General features: G+C 38.8%; 1 protein-coding gene across 4 annotated transcripts in view; it reads left to right on the top strand.

The window, feature by feature from the left end:
* Positions 1–20181, top strand: part of MACF1 (microtubule actin crosslinking factor 1) — a 233613-nt gene that overhangs the window by 188796 nt on the left and 24636 nt on the right. For all 4 annotated transcript variants that reach the window (XM_036257347.1, XM_036257345.1, XM_036257348.1 and 1 more), the window contains 23 exons: positions 322–406; positions 1111–1352; positions 2007–2213; positions 3957–4076; positions 4521–4628; positions 6299–6517; positions 7401–7604; positions 8346–8354; positions 9247–9478; positions 10164–10390; positions 11666–11788; positions 11883–11984; positions 12607–12708; positions 12801–12974; positions 13063–13218; positions 13342–13539; positions 14433–14561; positions 15239–15412; positions 17230–17385; positions 17487–17693; positions 17833–17952; positions 18372–18541; positions 19857–20016. In XM_036257347.1, coding sequence (XP_036113240.1) covers positions 322–406; positions 1111–1352; positions 2007–2213; positions 3957–4076; positions 4521–4628; positions 6299–6517; positions 7401–7604; positions 8346–8354; positions 9247–9478; positions 10164–10390; positions 11666–11788; positions 11883–11984; positions 12607–12708; positions 12801–12974; positions 13063–13218; positions 13342–13539; positions 14433–14561; positions 15239–15412; positions 17230–17385; positions 17487–17693; positions 17833–17952; positions 18372–18541; positions 19857–20016 — 3624 coding nt within the window. The remainder of the gene's footprint in view (positions 1–321; positions 407–1110; positions 1353–2006; positions 2214–3956; positions 4077–4520; positions 4629–6298; positions 6518–7400; positions 7605–8345; positions 8355–9246; positions 9479–10163; positions 10391–11665; positions 11789–11882; positions 11985–12606; positions 12709–12800; positions 12975–13062; positions 13219–13341; positions 13540–14432; positions 14562–15238; positions 15413–17229; positions 17386–17486; positions 17694–17832; positions 17953–18371; positions 18542–19856; positions 20017–20181) is intronic.

The raw sequence follows: 20181 nt of genomic DNA, 5'->3' as shown, positions 1-20181 counted from the left end.
TTATTCTTTGTTTTAGACATAGTAGACATTTTTGCTGAATTCTACTCTACCTTTCTTTGGTTCAGGTTTGGTACCAATAGATTGGTAAAACTGATTTATTCCTAAAACTCTTCTCATCCAGTACAAAGGATACCTTGCCTATAAGTATCTGATTTAATAATTTTGAGTAATTAATAGTGTAACCAAAGAGATAATGAAAGAATCAAATGTCTGGTGTTTAAACTGGTATTCATCTCTTTTAAATTACATCTCTTAAAGGTCTCATTTCTATCCCTTTGTCATCCCATAGTTTTAGGATTAATGATATTTTTTTCCTTTCAGGCTTTAAATGAAGAAATTGTTAATAGGAAGAAGAATGTAGATCAAGCTATTAAAAACGGTCAGGCTCTTCTAAAACAAACCACAGGTACTTTGAAAAGTGTATCTCTTAGCACCTCTATACGTATACAGACAGTAACATATCCAGGAAAATAAGCACCCTGCATTAACCATTTCTCTTTGAATATAGAAGTTTAATATTCACTGATTATATTACCATGTCCCCATCTGTCCCCCTGTCCCCCTACCCCAAGACCTATGACGTGGTCTCCTATTTCCCACTAAACCTTTTGAAAACAAAAAGAGTTTGTGTCTCACATCTGGTTATAGATGTTGATTTTCCCTGCCTTCCAATATGTTGAATGCCAGCATTCACTGAAAGGTTCTGGGAACATCTAGAAACACCTGCAGTTGAACTCAGATCCTAATAATCTCAGAAGTAGCCCTGGTCAGTGTTTCTCAGTGGTTAGAGCGTTGGCCCAAGCATCAAAGGGTCACAGGATCTATTTCCGGTGAAGGTCATGTACCTGGATTGCAGGTTCCATCCCTAGCCCTGGTTGTGGTATGTGTGGGAGGCAACCAATTGATGTCTCTCTCACATTGATGTTTCTCTCTCTTGCTCTCCATTCCTCTCTCCCACTCTCTTAAATCCTCAGGTGAGGATTAACCAAAAAAAAAAAAGAAATGTAAGCTCTGATTTGAAGAAAGGAGAATTAGGGGACTCCCTCATCCCCAGCAGGGCACTCTCTCATGTTCTCCTAAATATGAATAATTGGTTTTGGTATTCCACAGGTGAAGAGGTTTTGCTTATTCAAGAGAAACTGGATGGAATAAAGACACGCTATGCAGACATCACAGTCACTAGCTCCAAGGCCCTCAGAACTTTAGAGCAAGCCCGGCAGCTGGCTACCAAGTTCCAGTCTACTTATGAGGAACTGACTGGGTGGCTGAGGGAGGTGGAGGAGGAGCTGGCAGCCAGTGGAGGACAGTCTCCCACAGGGGAGCAAATACCCCAGTTTCAGCAAAGACAGAAGGTAAACTGTTATTTCACACTCTAAAAGGGAAAAGGTTTCCCTCTTAGAATCCTTACATTTAAATTCTTAAGTTTTATCACTAACTCTCTCTTCTAAACCAAAAATTTCTACTTGTCTCCTTTCTTGTTTTCTCATGGACAGTAAAATTTGACATAAAGGCAGACTGATGTAAGACTGCTTGTTATGGTCTGAAGAAGAAAAAAGGTTGAATCTCAAATCCCTAGGAAGTTTGTTTATATATAAAATTTTAGAATTTACTTTCATGATTCATTCTCTAAAGAATGCTTCATGGTTACGTTTGATTCTCCTGCAGGATCTAGTGCAATTCTGGATGCACAGAAATATGTACTTGAAATGCCTAAGGGTAAAGCACTATTTATCATTTCTGTTGAAGTAGAGAGGAAAAGAAGCACTGTTTGTTTTCTACAGAGACAGTCTGGCTCAAGAAGTCTTGCATACAATTCTAAGCAGCAGCTAAGCTTAAAGTCAGGCTTGGAATGATTGAAAAATCTGAGACAATAAAAGAATAAGTAAAGGAAGGAGGTCAAAGCCCTGCTGGGATGTGTGGCAGAGATACCAGTTTCTACCCAGCACAGCTGCTAATGTGCTTAATTTAGCAAGATCTGGCCTGAAAACTTTTTTTTCCCTCCTTAGGAATTAAAGAAAGAGGTCATGGAGCACAGGCTGGTGTTGGACACAGTGAATGAGGTGAGCCGCGCACTCTTAGAGCTGGTGCCCTGGAGAGCCAGAGAAGGGCTGGATAAACTTGTGTCTGATGCCAACGAGCAGTACAAGCTGGTCAGTGACACTGTTGGACAAAGGGTGGATGAAATTGATGCTGCTATTCAGAGATCACAACAGGTAATGTTTATGAACACATCTGCATTAGTATTTTAGGCAATGGAGATATGTGTGTGAGATACAAAACTATGACCCACATAAATATAGGCTCAGGAATAGGAAAAATGAGTTCAAGGTAAATCCAATACAACAAATTATTTCAGTGATGGGAAGTGATTGGGTAAAGTTCTGTGAGGATGGGTTTTGTTTGACGCAAAATACTTGACCCCTTTGAGCAGAGAACTTTGGGAAGAGTCTGTGAGCCCTCTCCTTAGTTAATGCCCTGCTAAGAGGCAGATGGTGATGGGAGTAGATAATATCCAGACCCAAAAGGTCCAAATGTATCAAAATCTTAGTTTGAAATAATCAACTGTTTTAGCATTAGATGGAAGAGGGAAAGGAACCAAGAACCATAATTACTATCAAATATGGCAACCAAAATAGCAAAGCCATCTGAAATAGAGCCCTCCCAGTAAATACAGATGTCATATTTCCCTCCATCTTTTTTCCTTCCTGCTTTCTTGAGAACGTTATTTGCTTTTCTTTGTAGCAGGATATGCACCTATTAATGTGCTATGGTGTAAAAAATAATATAACATGATTCCTTGAGTTCATAGTGATAAATAATTGCTTTGTGAACCACACAGAAGTTTGTTCTGACTCCAAGTGCTTTCCAGTATGTCTTTATTGATATCTCTAATCTTGACCAGATAATTGAGTATAAAATTTATCATGCTTGGGGGTTTTCTTTTCTCTGTAAATATTAGTGTAGGTTGGCAGAGTTGAAGAGGAAGAGATTAAAGATGGATGCCCTGGCCAGTTTGGCTCAGCCATTAGAGTGTCGGCTCTTGGACCAAAGGGTCTTGGGTTTGATTCCTGGTCAAGGGCATGTACCTGGGTTGTAGTTTCTATCCCCGGCCTGGGTCATACGGGAGGCAATCAATGTGTCTCTTTCATATCGATGTTTCTCTCTCTTCCTCCCTCCCTCCTTCCCTCCCACTCTGTCTCAAAAAATCAGTAGAAAAATATCCTTGGGTGAGGATTAACAAAAAAAAAAAGAAAAAAAAAAAGATTGAAGGGCCCAGATCAAACATAAGTCACTTGGAACATGTTCTTAGTTTTTCTTAGTTACTTCTTAATTGTTTAAAGGTTTGGTGTTCTTCTGGGGTCTTATGCTTCTTCAGCTGAGTGAGTACTTCCAAGTTAACTTGACTCATGTTAGTTTGTATTTAAACATGACTAAAGTTATTGTTCAATGTAAGGGTAGGAAGAAGGATTGGCAGAAAGAGCATAGCCTCATAAAAACAGATTAGAAGTATATATTTTTTTAAGGATGTTAATTTCCATTGTTGTTTCTAGCTGTAGGACCACTAACTGGGTTCTGTAACTTCTTTTTTATTGTTGTTTATCCTCTCCAAGGATATTTTTCCATCGATTTTTAGATAGAGTGGAAAGGGGAGAGAGAGATCAGTGTGAGAAAGACACATTGGTTGCCTCCTGCACTACTCTGACTGGGGGCAGGGATTGAACCTGTAACCCAGACACGTGCTCTTGACTTGGAATTTAACCCAAGAGAGACCCTTCAGCCCTCAGGCTGATGCTCTAACCAGGCCAGGGCTGTAACTTCTTTCTAAAGAAGTTGAAACAGGATCAACTCATATTTGTTAAAGTATAAGCAATTCTAATTGCATCTTGATTTGAATTCTAAGAAGGAAGACCCTGGCTATATATAATATGTTCATTTTTCTTCAATATGTTTATTAGTATGAGCAAGCTGCTGATGCAGAGCTAGCTTGGGTTGCTGAAACAAAACGGAAACTAATGGCCCTGGGTCCAATTCGCCTGGAACAGGACCAGACCACAGCTCAGCTGCAGGTACAGAAGGTAAGTGTAACACTGACACATCCATTGTGTCCTGAGCTATTATAATCATCTTAGCTTAAAGTGACTAGGAGAGAGTTTCTGACTACTATTCTTAGTCGAGTGGAATTATGCAGTGTCATGATGGTGGGTAGAGATTAATTTTATAAATATTTGATTAGGAAGAGGAAGAGCTTTTTTGCTTTGTGGAAAGGGAGAAATAGGCTCATTAATCTAGAAAAGGTTAATAATTATCTGGATGATTTTCATGAGGGAAAATATTTTTGTAAGCTATTAAAAGGTAAGCATTGAAGATGTGTGCCTAGACAACGTGTCAAATTTTGTAAGAACAATTTTTGATGTGACTTTATTAAAGCAAAGAATTTTTCATAGGTGTGCCTGACTTCACTGACACAGGTTTGAGATCCTTTTACTTCTTGACTTAACTGTAATTTACTTTTCTCAAAGGCTTTCTCCATTGACATCATTCGACACAAAGATTCAATGGATGAACTTTTCAGTCATCGTGGTGAAATCTTTGGCACATGTGGAGAGGAGCAAAAAGCTGTATTACAGGTGAATTGCATTTATTTATTCACCATATTATTCTTATTTTGATTATGGTGAATTAGAACTACAGTTGAGAAATTTTAGCTTAAAAAGTTTAAGTTACAGGTTTTTTTCCTCTATTACTAAAATGATGTTAAAAACCTGTTTGGTGTTCTGGAGAATTCAGACTCAACCCTATGTTCACAAATGTCTAAAGAACTATACTGTATGTGAACTATATTATAAATTCATCTTCTTTAAACAGAGGAATTGCTACTTATCCTCATTCCATAGTAAGTGACTGAGTTACCTTTCAAAAAATCTCTGATAGATTTTTCAGAACCATATGCAGATACTCATTTTTTCTTTAGGTCCTTCTAAAAGATTATGCCCATTTCTAAAGCTTGGCCAAGAGTTAGTTTGTACACCAGTTTTTTAAATAAAGGGTACAGGTAACCATTATTTTCTTGGAAATATTTATAAGTTGACTGTACTACTCATCCTAAACATACAAAACATAAATGCCAGGTTTGTGGAGACTTTTTTTCCTAATTACAGTTTACATTCAATATTACTTTGTATTGGTTTCAGGTGTACAGCATAGTGGTTAGACAATCATAAACTTTACAAAGTGTTCCCCTCGATATTTCAGTACCCACCTGGCACCATACATAGTTATTACAATATTATAGACTGTATTTACTATGCTGTACTTTATAACCCCATGACTATTCTGTAATTACCAATCTGTACTTCTCAGTCCCTTCACCTTTTTCACCCAATTTCCCAAACCCCCTCCCCACTGGCAAACACCACTCTGTATTCTGAATCTGTGAATCAAGTCTGTTTCTATTTTGTGTGTTTATATTGTTCTTTAGAGTCCACATATAAGTGAAATCACATGATATTTGTCTTTCTCTGATCTATTTCACTTAGCATAATACCCTCTAGGTCCATTCATGCTGTCACAAATGGTAAAATTCCTTTTTTTTTTTTTTATGGCTGAGTAATATTTCATTATATATATGTACCATAGTTTTTTCATCCACTCATCTATCGATGAGCACTTGGGTTGCTTCCATATCTTGGCTATTGTAAATAATGCTGCAGTGAACATAGAGGTGCATATATTCTTTCTAACTAGTGTCTTAAATTTCTACAGATAAATTCACAGAAGTAGAATCACTGGGTCATAAGGCAGTTACATTTTTTAATTTTTTGAGGAACTTCTATACTGTTTATGGAGACTTTTTTGTCAGAGAAAACAGGCAATTAAACTTGATGGGCAAAGACTCCATCGTAGCCCCTGAATAGATGTTCAGTCTTAAACCGATCCATAATAATAATAATACTGTTTCTAAAGTTGTAAAAAGTTAATTTTGCTATGTTGTACTTGTGCGGTTTTACTGTATTTGAAACTTTTATATTTTCAAAATTATACAAATAATACATATATATGTGATAAGAAAATTAGAAAACTCAGGATGGGGGTGGGTGCAGGAAGGAGGGGGTCAATGAGGAGAAAAGGGGGGACATCTATAATACTTTCATTAATAAAAAAATTGGAAAATTTAGATAAGTATAAAAATAAAAATCACTTGTAATCTTATTAACTTAGTTCATATTTTTTAACATTTTAGTATGTATTTCTTTAGACTTTTTAATGTATATATACCTACTTCTCTTGTTATTCATAGGAAAAGACAGAGTCTCTAATACAGCAATATGAAGCCATTAGTCTGCTCAATTCAGAGCGTTATGCCCGCCTAGAGCGGGCACAGGTCTTGGTGAACCAGTTTTGGGAAACTTATGAGGAGCTCAGCCCGTGGATTGAGGAAACTTGGGCACTGATAGCACAATTACCTCCTCCAGCTATTGATCATGAGCAGCTCAGGCAACAGCAAGAGGAAATGAGGGTAAGGAGCATGCCAGTTTTATTTAATTGCAGAACTAAAAACGGGCTCCATAATCTCTTCAAGTTATGGAGCCCAAAATAAAAATACACATCTGAATGATTTCCTTTGTTCTTTAATATGAATCAAGTAAAGAATACATTTGTGGAGATATCAGGAACCTGGGTATTGCAGAAGTAAACAAAGAGCTAAATAAACATCAAGGGAATTTGACAGCTTTATGATGACTGTGGGTTGTTGTTAGATTTGGGATGTGGTTGAGGGGCTCTTTTCATTTGGTTAGGCCCCAACTGGAGTGAGAGCCAGGAAGGAATGTCACAAAGCATTTGATGCATATAGGTAAGATGAAAGGGAGATCTGTCAACAATGCTATGACCACATTAAAAATACGCTTTTTAAATTTTTATTTGGTTTATGGCTTTTGCTTATTTCTATCTCTGTATTCTTGTAAGTGGAAAGATGTAAACTAGAAGTAGCCAGCAGTAAAATCCAGGAGTGGTTGGATTATCAGAAATGTTGCTATTCGTAGCTTGTTCTGCTTAGTATCTCTCAGTCTTGGGAGGAAGACAGATATTAAACCACAGAAATTACAGTTAGTACATTTAAGTATGTACAAGTACTGAAGATGGTGGGATAAATTTATATTGGAGAATGAGAGTGAGAAAGAGCATGTGGTCTGGGAAGGCTTCCTGGGTGATAGGAATCAGGTAGTGTCAGAGTCCAAGACTTAGACGGTTTTTCCCCTCTAAATGATGAAATGCTGGGACTTACTGGTAGTTAGTAATTCAGATTTTTTTTTTTTAAGTTGGTATGAGCTCTGATCAAAGTACTTAAGCAAATAAACTGGTATAAAAATGTTTATTTTAATCCATATTTCTTTATATAGCAACTAAGGGAATCCATTGCTGAACACAAACCTCATATTGATAAACTGCTAAAGATAGGCCCTCAACTAAAGGAGTTAAACCCTGAAGAAGGTGAGATGGTGGAAGAAAAATACCAGAAAGCAGAAAACACTTATGCTCAAATTAAAGAGGAGGTGCGCCAGCGGGCCCTGGCTCTGGATGAGGCTGTTTCCCAGTCGGCTCAGGTACATGTGTGTCTTAAACTCATATAACCTTCAACTGTCCTTTAGTCTAAGCAGGAAGTTTCTATGTCAGATACACCTCCATGCTCAGGAGTGTCTAGACTAGCATACTGATGATACATTGTCAGAGACTAGGAACTTTTGCTGATCTGTGTTTTTATTTCAAGGATCATGGGTATGTTGGCACTATAAGGAGGGTAAAATGCATTGTAGTTGGTACATAATGTCTGTTGATAGTTTCCTTGAAAACTTTATATTGTGATGATCCTTTGGCAGATACAGTTCTGGGTAAATTCACCTTGAAGCAACAAATGCCCAAAGAAAAGTCAGATTCATATTGGACCTGTTACTTTTGAGACTTAGAAGACAGCACATTAGATCTCTTACTAAAGAGGCCACTAGCTAGCTCCTAATTCAAATAAAGGTGCTTGAGTAGATAGAAGTAAGAGCCAAAGAGAAACAAAGCACCATCGGTGGTGTTTAAGGCATGTGACTACATACTTTTAAACTAATATATTACTGTTAGTGGTACTGTTGTCATGTCTGAGTATTTTATTCCTATGTTTAGTCAGTAATCTTGGTTAATATTTGTACTTACTCAAGTTTCCTCCCTCCCCCACCTTCCGTTCCATCTCTCACTCACATTGTGGAATGTGTTACTTTGTGTTGTTGCTGCCTTGCCTGCTCCTGTCTTCCCTACATCGTCACATTTCATTGTTGTGTTGACCACGCCCACCATTACAGATTGCAGAGGTAAGGTACCCACCCCCACTGGGATTAGGGTATTCTTATGAAGTTGAGAATTGAGGATTACCTATCAGGAAATTTTCCTTTACTTCAGTGGAATGAATTTTATTAGAGCAGTTTATTATGCCATTTTCATTTGGGGTGGAACCTAGAAGTGAGGGCGTGATGGGAAGTGATTTTGTTAAGGAAATCCTACTATGTATTTCTTACAGGACACCTACAGTTGATAAGACTTATTCTAATTAATGAATCCAGAATTAGTTTTAGATAGCTTTTTTTAGGGGAGTAAGTTTACCTGTTTTGCTCCTGTTTCTCCTCTCTGTGTTTCAGATTGTAAATGAAATTTTACAATTATAGTCTTGTTATTCAGAGGACCAGAAAAGTAGAAAGGTAGTTGTTCTTTTAGAAAAAGGTTCGATTTGGCCTTCCTTAATTAGCTTTCATCGTACCAACATTTCCTTTCTGTCACATACGGTGGTTATTAAATTGCATGCTACAATAATTTTAAACTCTAATTCATTTAGCATATTGAGTTCCTCATCTACATATTTGGTGGAGGACATCTAACTTGTTGGTCTAACCTATTGCATGCAACCATCATCTGAGATGTTGACACACTTGAGTCTCACCAGTTTCATAGTGTCGTCCCTTTCTCGTCACATTTCTAGTATATTAATATCTTTTTTATTCTTAAAATAAACATTTATTTTCTTTTTCTGATGGGCCAGCTCTGGTGTACTACGTCCAAAACAGTTTCTTAGCCAACCCAACAGCCATTAGGCTAGGCTCTGTGCAGGTTACCCTAAACAGTAGATTTATACCTTGACCTTATTCCCTAACATTTCCCCCAGAAATGTGAAGTTTAGCTGTGATGGCTAATGATATGACATTTATTTAGTTCCACGATAAAATCGAACCCATGTTGGAGACTCTGGAGAATCTTTCTTCTCGCCTGTGTATGCCACCACTGATCCCTGCTGAAGTTGACAAGATCAGAGAGTGCATCAGTGACAATAAGAATGCCACCATGGAGCTAGAAAAGCTGCAGCCTTCCTTTGAGGCCCTGAAGCGCCGTGGAGAAGAGCTCATTGGGCGATCTCAGGGAGCTGACAAGGATCTGGCTGCAAAAGGTATTTGATTAATTGAATTGTTTTTAAAGAAAACCAACAGAATAAATTCTAGGTTCTAGTTACCTCCAGGGCTCCACCAGATGTACTTCTTTGAATGTGAAGGTAGTCCCCAAGCAATGAGTATTCCACAAAGTCATTTGGAAGTCATTTAGAATTCAGAACACATCTGCCCATTGAAACAAGGTTACAATTGGTGGTTAGATTCCCAGACCAGGAAACAAATGCTCCTTTAACCCCTACTATGAGTGAACTGCATTATCAGTAGTGTGTAGAACATAACTACCTTTTATAACACTTTCCATGGGAAACATAGCAAGTTCAACACAGAACACTGGAAATAGAGTTCTCATCTCAGTCCCTTTCTAACTAAATTAGGGATTTTGTATCTGAACGGTACTTTTATATTATATGATAACTCATCCCCAGATTACCTCTGTGATCTCTTTATGTGGGAAACCAATGTAAGTGGGAACGGTAAATGTAGACATATTACTAAAGTATAGATAGATTGATAGATAGATAGATAGGTAGATAGATAGATAGATAGATAGATAGATAGATAGATAGTTCTTTTTTTTTTTAAAGGTAATTTCAGTGCAAATGTGAAAGTTAGATGGTATTTCTGATGAGGCTGATTTCAAGTACTTAGAGAAGTCTTGTTCATATCTCCTCTTTACCCCTTCAGAAATCCAGGACAAATTGGATCAAATGGTATTCTTCTGGGAGGACATCAAAGCTCGGGCTGAAGAGCGAGAAATTAAGTTCCTTGATGTCCTTGAACTGGCGGAGAAGTTTTGGTATGACATGGCAGCTCTCCTTACCACCATCAAGGACACCCAGGACATCGTCCATGACCTGGAAAGCCCAGGCATTGACCCATCCATCATCAAACAACAGGTTGAAGCTGCTGAGGTAAGAAAAAAACAACACCCCTTCTCATGTGTTTGTTTTCTAAAAAAAGCACTTTCTCCAAGTTATGTTGTGTTAACTGCTTTGTGTTGCCCAGCCAGTGTGGCTCAGTGGTTGAGTGTTCACCCATGTACCAAGAGGTCGCCAGTTTGATTCCTGGTCAGGGCACATGCCCAGGTTGTAGGCCCGATCCCCAGTCGGGGGCATGTAGGAGGCAGCCAATCAATGTTCTCTCTCATTGATGTTTCTATCTCTCTCTCCTTCTCACTTCCTCTATCAGAACAATAAAGAAAAACAAAATTTTTTTTAAATAAAAGTTTTTTGTGTTTGTTTTTAAGTTTAAGAGGATATTTTCCACTTGGAAAAAATATCTCTTTTTAGTAGATTTTTTATTATAAATACAAGTTTATATAACTTCAACTAGTTTTCTCATCAATATTAAGTTTAACAGTTCAAATTAATAGAATGTGCTTAGAATATTCACTTTGCTTTCATTTCTGAATTTAGTCCTTGCTCTAGTGTACATTATTTTGTTTCTCAAGTAAATTTCTTTAATGCAGAAAACTAGAAGATAGAAAAACAAATATATTCTGGATTCATCATCAAAAGATAACAATTGTTACATTGACATACCCTTATCTATTCTTTTGGGGGAGTCTAGTTTTTATTTTTACTAAATACATTTCTCCCCTCTTTTTGTCCATTTAATATAAACCAAGACTATCTTGATATTATCTCTCATGTCTTACTTTTATTTCAGCCATTCTCCCTCTACCTAATCCTGTCCTTTTTAGGATCTGGAAGAGAACTGACTTTGTTCAAGATTATATAGCCTAACATCCCTATTAGCTAGTCTTCTTGGCTCTTAAATATGTAACTTGTGCTGTATTATTTTACCCTTCTGTGTAATAGACTTCTGGCTGTAGATTATAATATCCTTGGAGGCAGGAGGGATGACTCTTGGTAAATTATTGAAGCTCATTGTACCTTTCCCAGACTGTTTTATATGTATTGCTCTATGTAGTTTATATATATGTATATATAGTTATATATAAGTGTATTTGACACATATATTTTATGTACCTATTTATGAAAAGTAACCAGAGTCTGAAGCTTCAATATTTAGATAAGTGAAATATTAATAACATTGAAAGGTTTTGTGAATTTGACAGATTCTGTTCAACATCTGCTATTGATGGGGATATAGTAACATTTGCAAAGCTTGGGAAGTTCTGTTCTGCTTCTGTTTTGGCTTATGTTCTGTTCATTTACATGTAGACTATTAAGGAAGAGACAGATGGTCTGCATGAGGAATTGGAGTTTATTCGAATCCTTGGAGCAGATTTGATTTTTGCCTGTGGAGAAACTGAGAAGCCTGAAGTGAAGAAAAGCATTGATGAGGTGTGGATACATGGATAAGGGGTTTAGAGAAAACAGTGGACTTAGACTGAACATTGGTATTAATTAAAGAATCTGGTTGGCTGTTTTCCACTAGATGAATAATGCCTGGGAGAACCTAAACAAAACATGGAAAGAGAGGCTAGAAAAGCTTGAGGATGCCATGCAAGCCGCTGTGCAGTATCAGGACACTCTTCAGGTAAGAAACCAGGAAGTGACCACCACGGAAATGTAGCTTCTGTGATGTCATGTTCAGAACCCAGCATAATAGTGGATCACCTTTACAGGACCACTCGTTATCAAACCTAAGACAACCACTTCTTTCCGTATTTCTAGCCAGTTTCCCACTTTTACTGTGAAAAGTACTGATACCCAAATTTCTACTCTTCTTGTTCTGCTTTTCATCATCATGTGTTCATCATACTTATTCTCATGGTAGCTACACAGTGAAGCTGCCTTACTGTAAGAACTATTGCTTGCCAGAGGTTCCACACCCAAGTAATCTTGAACACAACTTGGCACAGTAGCTTCAGTACATCATGAGCTTACTAGTGGCCATGAGATATAGTAACTTTTATTCATATTTAGTTTTTCCAGATCACAATTTATTTTGGACACTATCCTCAATAATGTTTGCTTCATTCTTAAATCCCCATATGATTGGAATAAAGATCATTATTCCTTACCTCTGCCCCCACCTAAGGACACAAACAGTACTTGGCACTTTGATTTATCTCTGCTTAGTTAGCAGATAAATGCCAATTCTTCCTTGACTCCTTATGTTGTTGTTTTTGACTGCTTATTTGTATTTTTTATTTTAGGCTATGTTTGACTGGCTAGATAACACTGTGATTAAACTCTGCACCATGCCCCCTGTTGGCACTGACCTCAACACTGTTAAAGATCAATTAAATGAAATGAAGGTTTGTATCTGGGAATGACTTTTGAAGAAGGATTGCTTCTTTTAGTTTTTAAAGACTTGATTGGATGTTAACATTAAATATTTTTTTGATAGGAGTTCAAAGTGGAAGTTTACCAACAGCAAATTGAGATGGAAAAGCTCAATCACCAGGGTGAACTGATGTTAAAGAAAGCTACTGATGAAACAGACAGAGACATTATACGAGAACCATTGACAGAACTCAAACACCTCTGGGAGAACCTGGGGGAAAAAATTGCCCACAGACAGGTAAGGCAAATGGTAGAGTACATAAATAAACTACCTACTGCTTCCTAATTTCCTAACAATTGTTCCCTTTATATATTTTTCTGAGTAGCATAAGCTAGAAGGTGCTCTCTTGGCTCTTGGCCAATTCCAACATGCCTTAGAAGAACTAATGAGTTGGTTGATTCACACTGAAGAGTTGTTAGATGCTCAGAGACCAGTAAGTGGCGATCCAAAAGTCATTGAAGTTGAACTTGCGAAGCACCATGTAAGTGTTTTTGTCATCTCTAAGCCTATTGGTTGCCACCAGAAGCCTTTAGATGTCATGTACCTTAGAGAACCAGGTTTGATGTTATCTGTAGAGGTAAATTGTTGTTCAATATTTATTTAGGTTCTAAAAAATGATGTTTTGGCCCATCAAGCCACAGTGGAAACAGTCAACAAAGCTGGCAATGAACTTCTTGAATCTAGTGCTGGAGATGATGCCAGCAGCTTAAGGAGCCGCTTGGAAACTATGAACCAGTGCTGGGAGTCAGTGTTACAGAAAACAGAGGAGAGGGAGCAGCAGCTTCAGTCAACGCTGCAGCAGGTGCGTGCATTGTCCCAGGCAGGCGGAGCTGTGCACTTCACATTTGGGAGAAAGTCTGTCTAAGTCAAGGAAAGAAAAGCAATTCGGGGTGGAGCCCCCTGTGTCTTAAAGGTCATTTCTGTGTTGGAACTTGTCTGGAAAGAATAGCTTTTGATTCAATGGAGGGTTTTTTTAATTAGTTTGTACCCCAGCCTCTTTATTTACTATTCAGAGTTAGTAGATTTTTGCTATAACAAAACCTGTTCACAGATTCAATAATTTCTTAGATCAAGTCAGGTCCCTCCATATTCTTACTCAACAGTACCTTATCAGTTACATCAGACAATTATAATACAGGGGTGGGCAAAAGTAGTTTTACGGTTGTTCATATGGCAATACAATAAAAAGTAATATTACAAAAATAAACTCTGGCCCTGGCCGGTTTGGCTCAGTGGTTAGAGCGTCGGCCTGCGGTCCAGAGAGACCCGGGTTCGGTTCCCGCTAAGGGCGCGTACCTCAGTTGCAGTTTGTCCCTGGACCTGGTTGGTCGTCCGGGTGGCAGCCACTGAATGTGTCCCTTTCACGTCAATGTTTGTCTCCCTTCCTCTCTCTCCCTCCCACTCTATCTGAACAAAAAGTAGGAAAATGTCCTCAAAAACTCTGTTCCATGTGTTCACAACTGTAAATGTACTTTTGCCCACTCCTGTATGTTACAGTGAGGTCTGAAGGATTCTGCCAGATTCTAAAAATAAGTAAATATATTGTCCCTATGCCAGTGCAGCAACAGAACAGCTCTGCTGGAAAGCAGCCCGAAATTCCTCCCTCAAGATATATTCCTCATACGGTTTTTTAGAAAGTTTACTTTTGAAGCTAGAATTGACTACTGACCTTGCTAATGTGTCTTTTCTTAAAAGGCCCAGGGTTTCCACAGTGAAATTGAAGATTTCCTCTTGGAACTGACTAGAATGGAGACCCAACTTTCTGCATCTAAGCCCACAGGAGGACTTCCTGAAACTGCGAGGGAACAGCTTGACACACACATGGTAATAGAGATTTCCTGAAATTGAGCATGAGCATCTCATATTCAGTAGTTCCTTTCTGAATTACAGAGGTATATGTATATGAGAGTCTACATGGTAGTGCCCTTTACTGACAGTGCAGTACAACCTTGAGGACTGCTGCCATTCTATGGGCTTTTAATACCCTACCACAGGCAGCAGTGATGACAGGAGAATTGGCTGGAGATATATTGGTCAGCTGGTTAATTTTGAGTTGGTCAATTTGATGGGCACAAGAATGTTGACTTGAAGATGAGAGAGCATCAAGAAGACAAATACATAAGACAGATGTGGTTATATTTAATTTAATAAAAAAGACTGCTTTGGTGGGATTTAGGGAAACCCAATAGATACTAACAGTATTGCAAGAAAGTTGCTGAGAACAAAAGGCGAATTACTCAGGAATAGGAAATAAATTATTGGGATCTATTTTTAAGGATCTTAAAAGTAATTCTGTTTACTTGGTGACAAAATTGTTTTAATATTAAGCAAGAATGGTGGATTTCATTCCCTAGTTGCTCAACAGTTTAACTGAATCCAAAAGAAAGGGTTTTAGTCAAGGTGAGACCTTCCTGGACTTTCCAAACTGTTCTTGTCAATATGTGTGTGGGTATCTTTCAGGAAATTGGCATTATTGATATCTTTCCTGCCTTTTCTTGTAGGAACTCTATTCCCAGCTCAAAGCCAAGGAAGAGACTTATAATCACCTACTTGACAAGGGCAGGCTCATGCTTCTAAGCCGTGACGACTCTGGGTCTAGCTCAAAGACAGAACAGAGCGTAGCCCTCCTGGAACAGAAGTGGCACGTGGTCAGCAGTAAGATGGAAGAAAGAAAGGTATCACCACAAAATACAGTGTGTGATCATGGTGGTTGAGTAGTGTGCTTGGTGATGGCATATAATTACCATCTCATTTCTGTGAAGATTTTCTGCAGACCAGTATATCGAACAGAAGTTGCAGAACTGATATCCTCAGAATTACCTTCCTGCTTATCTATCTTTTCTGTCATTAAATTGCTATTTTTCATCCATGTCAAGTTGCATTGATGGAATTAGTTTCTGCCAACATTTGATTTTATTACTATTCATTCCTTTTCTGTATCTACCAGTTAAGACATTACTGCCTGTTATTGCTCAGTGGTGGACCCTATATCCATTATTAATCAGATGTGTTGTGTTTCTACTTAACAATAAGGTTATGTTGGAATTGGTGTCTAGGGATTGGGAGGGTGGGGGCAGAGCATGCAGAGAGTATGACAAATAATACCACATAAGGAATTTGGATTCTAGTGTAAGTACAGTATGTAAAGAATTCTAGTAAAAATTGGTAGAGTTTGGAAGGTGTGGCTCAGTGGTTGAGCATCGACCCGTGCACCAAGAAGTCACTGGTTTGATTCCCGGTCAGGACACACGCCCAGGTTGTGGGCCCAATCCCCAGTGGGGCGGCCAATTGATGTTTTCTTTCACCGATGTTTCTGTCTCCCCCTCTCACTTCCTCTCTTTCTAAAATCAATAAAGGAAAAAAAAAATTTTTTTTTTTTTGGTACATGCCCCTAGCTGCTAGGGCCTAGAGGGAACTGAACCCGGAACTCTCTGGTCCACAGGCCGACGCTCCAACCGCTGAGCCAAACTGGCCACGGCAATTTTTAAATAAAAATTGAGAGAGAAGTAAATTATATGGCCCCTTTTCACTCTTCCTCAAAAATCATATTCTCTTCAATTGAAAAATGGTTAGGGATCAAGGCCCCAAAACTGGTTTTTAAGAATACCAAGTTTCAGAGTATCTCTCTGCACGGAGTTTCTGTGCTGGGCAGATCGAATAAAATGTGTGTTCAAATATGTTGGCCACATCCATTCAACAAATAGTTATTAAGCATGTGTGTGCCAGGCACTGAAACTACAAAGGCATGGGTCTTATCAAGTTTAATGGGCAGAAGGACACAAAAAAAAGATTTATACATAATTCAACAATTTGAAAAGCATTAATTTTCTAGAAGCTTGTAGACTCTGCAGATGAGGTGTATTCATGGATAGTTGCACATGCCCTGACTGAGCCATTGTTTTTGTCACCTGATTTAGATAAAAGCATCTAAAAGTTTACATCTAGGATTGTCAGGTTTTTGCTTAGACTATTACGGCTTTTATTTCCTTTTATGCTTGTAGCATAAGAATTAGTTTCAAACTCGGACATTTTTAGGTGCCATATTTTATGAAAACATTTAAACAGATGCACTATAATGAGCATCATCTATATAGTAAAGTGCTTTTTATTGGTTGCTTTTATGCCACAAAAAGTACATTAAAGGAAAGTGAGACTTTGCCCAAAGCAGGTTGCAGATCTGCAGCTAAGGTATTCACTTACATTGTGACTAGTTTTACTCCTGCTCTTGAATGTCCCAAGAAGTGAGGAATGGCAGAGAAGGCAGCTCAGCTGCAAATTGTGTTCTTCCCTTTTTTATAAACAGTTGTTTCAGACACTAACATTAAAATGTCCCCTTCTTTTCAAACAAGGCATGCTTGGAGGCTGATTAACTGTGGCTTCCTTTTTAGAGGTCATTTCATTTGGTGTACAATTCACGCCTTTGTCCTTAAAGCTATAATTCCTGAATTTGGCACTTTTTTCTTTTTGTGTGTGTGTTTTCATTAAAATTCAGTCAAAGTTGGAAGAGGCCCTCAACCTGGCAACAGAATTCCAGAATTCCCTGCAAGAATTTATCAACTGGCTCACACTAGCAGAGCAGAATTTAAACATCGCTTCTCCTCCCAGCCTGATTCTAAACACTGTCCTTTGCCAGATAGAAGAGCACAAGGTAACTGTGACACTGATGTTGCCTTCCTTTTGAAAGGACTGGTTGAAAGAGATGCCCCATTGTCTTAAATTCAGTTTAAAGAAGCAATATTTTCCCACCAGGTTTTTGCTAATGAAGTAAATGCTCATCGAGACCAGATCATTGAGTTGGATCAAACTGGGAATCAGTTAAAGTTCCTTAGCCAAAAACAGGACGTTGTTCTGATCAAGAATTTGTTGGTTAGCGTCCAGTCTCGCTGGGAGAAGGTTGTCCAGCGATCTATTGAAAGAGGGAGATCACTAGATGATGCCAGGAAGCGGGCAAAACAAGTAAGTTACAAAAGAAAGGTACTGATTTACTGAACGACCTCTGGCCGCAAGCATTGAATCTCTGGATTGATTCACATAAAAGTATTGCATAGTTTGTCTATTCTTTCCTGTAATAACTAAATTCTTAATGCATTTGTAGTTCCATGAAGCTTGGAAAAAACTGATTGACTGGCTGGAAGATGCAGAGAGTCACCTGGATTCAGAGCTGGAGATATCCAATGACCCAGACAAAATTAAACTGCAGCTCTCTAAGCACAAGGTAAAGCAGTTTATTGCTCTTAGGGCCTGAGCTTGGTATTCACTGAAGATTTTATCTGGGTAAAAATATCAAGATGATGAAGCCAGCATTCCATTTCATGTCTAGACAGTGTCTAACCATGACAATTGCTCATTTAAACAGCAGTTCAAAGTGATTGTGTGAGTAAACCAGTTAAAACCCTAGGCTTTTAGAAATTATAGGCTTTTAGAAATATGCACTGCTGTATATGACATAAACAAAAAACTTATAAATTTCTTAAGGATAAGCTCTTACTAGTTTTAGTTCAAGAAGTAGTCACAGTCAAACTATATCTAATTACCAACCTGGAAACACACAAAAATTTTTCTTTGTTCCAAATCAAGATGTCATCTCACACCATGTTTTTGTTGTTGTTTGTTTTCTTTTCTTTTTGGAAACAGGAGTTTCAGAAAACTCTTGGTGGCAAACAGCCCGTGTATGATACCACAATTAGAACCGGCAGAGCCCTGAAAGAAAAGACTTTGCTTTCTGATGATACTCAGAAACTTGACAACTTACTGGGAGAAGTCAGAGACAAATGGGATACTGTGTGTGGCAAGTCTGTGGAGAGGTGAGCATGAGTATCGCCTTTGTGGGTCTATGTGTCATCCCAAGGCTCCCTAAGAGACTGTTACTGGATTCCATAACCTGGTAATAAAGCTTATGCATCAGCAACAGGTTTTACAGCATCTCGGTATCTCCAGTTAGTTATGAAAAATTTAAATAAAATATACTGAAATTCTCTCCTTTCACCCTTGAACCTTACTGTATTAGGAAAAGAGAAGCCCACAGTAATAGATCAGTAACTCCATATTTGTAAGTCACCGATTTGTAATACCAGTAGCTGTCTCACTGAGGGCTCTCACCACGTGCTGCACACTGGGCAGAGCCTCTATGTGTATCACCTCATTTAGCCATCATGATATCTGACCTGTACTGAGCAACTGCCATTGAATATGTGCATGATAGTGCCTACTAATCATGTAATCCTCATAACAGCCCCTGAGGTGGGTACCATTATTCTCATCCTACAGATGAAGGAGCCATCATTAAAAGGTTTCTTCACCCTGGCTAGTTTGGCTCAGCAGTTAGAGCATTGGCCCATGGACCAATGAGTCACAGGTTCAATTCCGGTCAAGGGCACATACCTCAGTTGCGATTCATCCCCGGCCCAGGTTGGGGTCATGCGGGAGGCAGCCACTCTATGTGTCCCTTTCACATGTGTTTCTCTCTCTCTCTCTCTCTTCCTCTCTCTCCCTCTCACTCTATCTGAACAAAAAAAATGTAAAAATGTCCTGGGTGAGGATAAAAAATAGATAAAATGTTTCTTCACTCCCCTAAGATCACTCAGCTACTAAGTGGCAGAGTTGGGATTTGAAACTATTTGGTTTGGTTCTGAAAGTTGTATTTTTATCTTAAAGTTGTATTTGTACCCACTGTGCCTTACTCAGTTTAACAATATCTCTATATAATTTATATTCCCAATTTTTTGGTGAGGTGACAGGTTCATGGAGGTGACGAGAGACCCCGTCTCACAACTGGTATAGAGCTGGGAGTTGAACTCTAACTCCAGGCCATTACCGGGAGTAATGAACCCAGACAGACCTTGGTCTTTGGGTGTGTCCATGTGTATACCCACTGGATTCTAAAATGCCGGAAGGGCATCTGTACCTGTTTCCTACACTGTGATTAATTCATTCTAGAGAGTAGTTTGATTTAAAATGTCTAGGCATCTGTCTTAGTCACTTTTTACTATATTTCTAACCATTCTAGTTTGGAGGTCCCTCTGTATATAGAGTTCAAGCAGTATTCTCTCTCAGCGGTCAGAATTGTGGGCCATTCATAAATAAAACCTAAAAACAGTGAGGGTTATGTGCTTTTCTCAGGCAGCACAAATTGGAGGAGGCCCTGCTGTTTTCAGGCCAGTTCATGGACGCTTTGCAGGCTTTGGTCGACTGGTTGTACAAGGTAGAGCCACAGCTGGCCGAGGACCAGCCCGTGCACGGGGACCTCGACCTCGTCATGAACCTCATGGATGCCCATAAGGTGAGGGGTGAGATCTGGGCTGCATGGAGGGCAGAGCCATTGGGGCTTCCATGTGTGTGTGCCTTCTGCTCGTGCTGACTTCTGAGGGAGAAGGAAAGTCTGGAAGAGCCTGGATCTCTGCTTGTCAGAGGGGCAGCTTCTTGCTCTGCAAGTCTAAACAAACAG

Source organism: Molossus molossus, unplaced genomic scaffold (assembly GCF_014108415.1).
Source record: "Molossus molossus isolate mMolMol1 unplaced genomic scaffold, mMolMol1.p scaffold_m16_p_12, whole genome shotgun sequence".
NCBI classification, from domain to species: Eukaryota; Metazoa; Chordata; class Mammalia; order Chiroptera; family Molossidae; genus Molossus; species Molossus molossus.
Note: the sequence above shows the minus strand (reverse complement) of the source record. Positions and strands in the feature narration are given on the sequence as shown.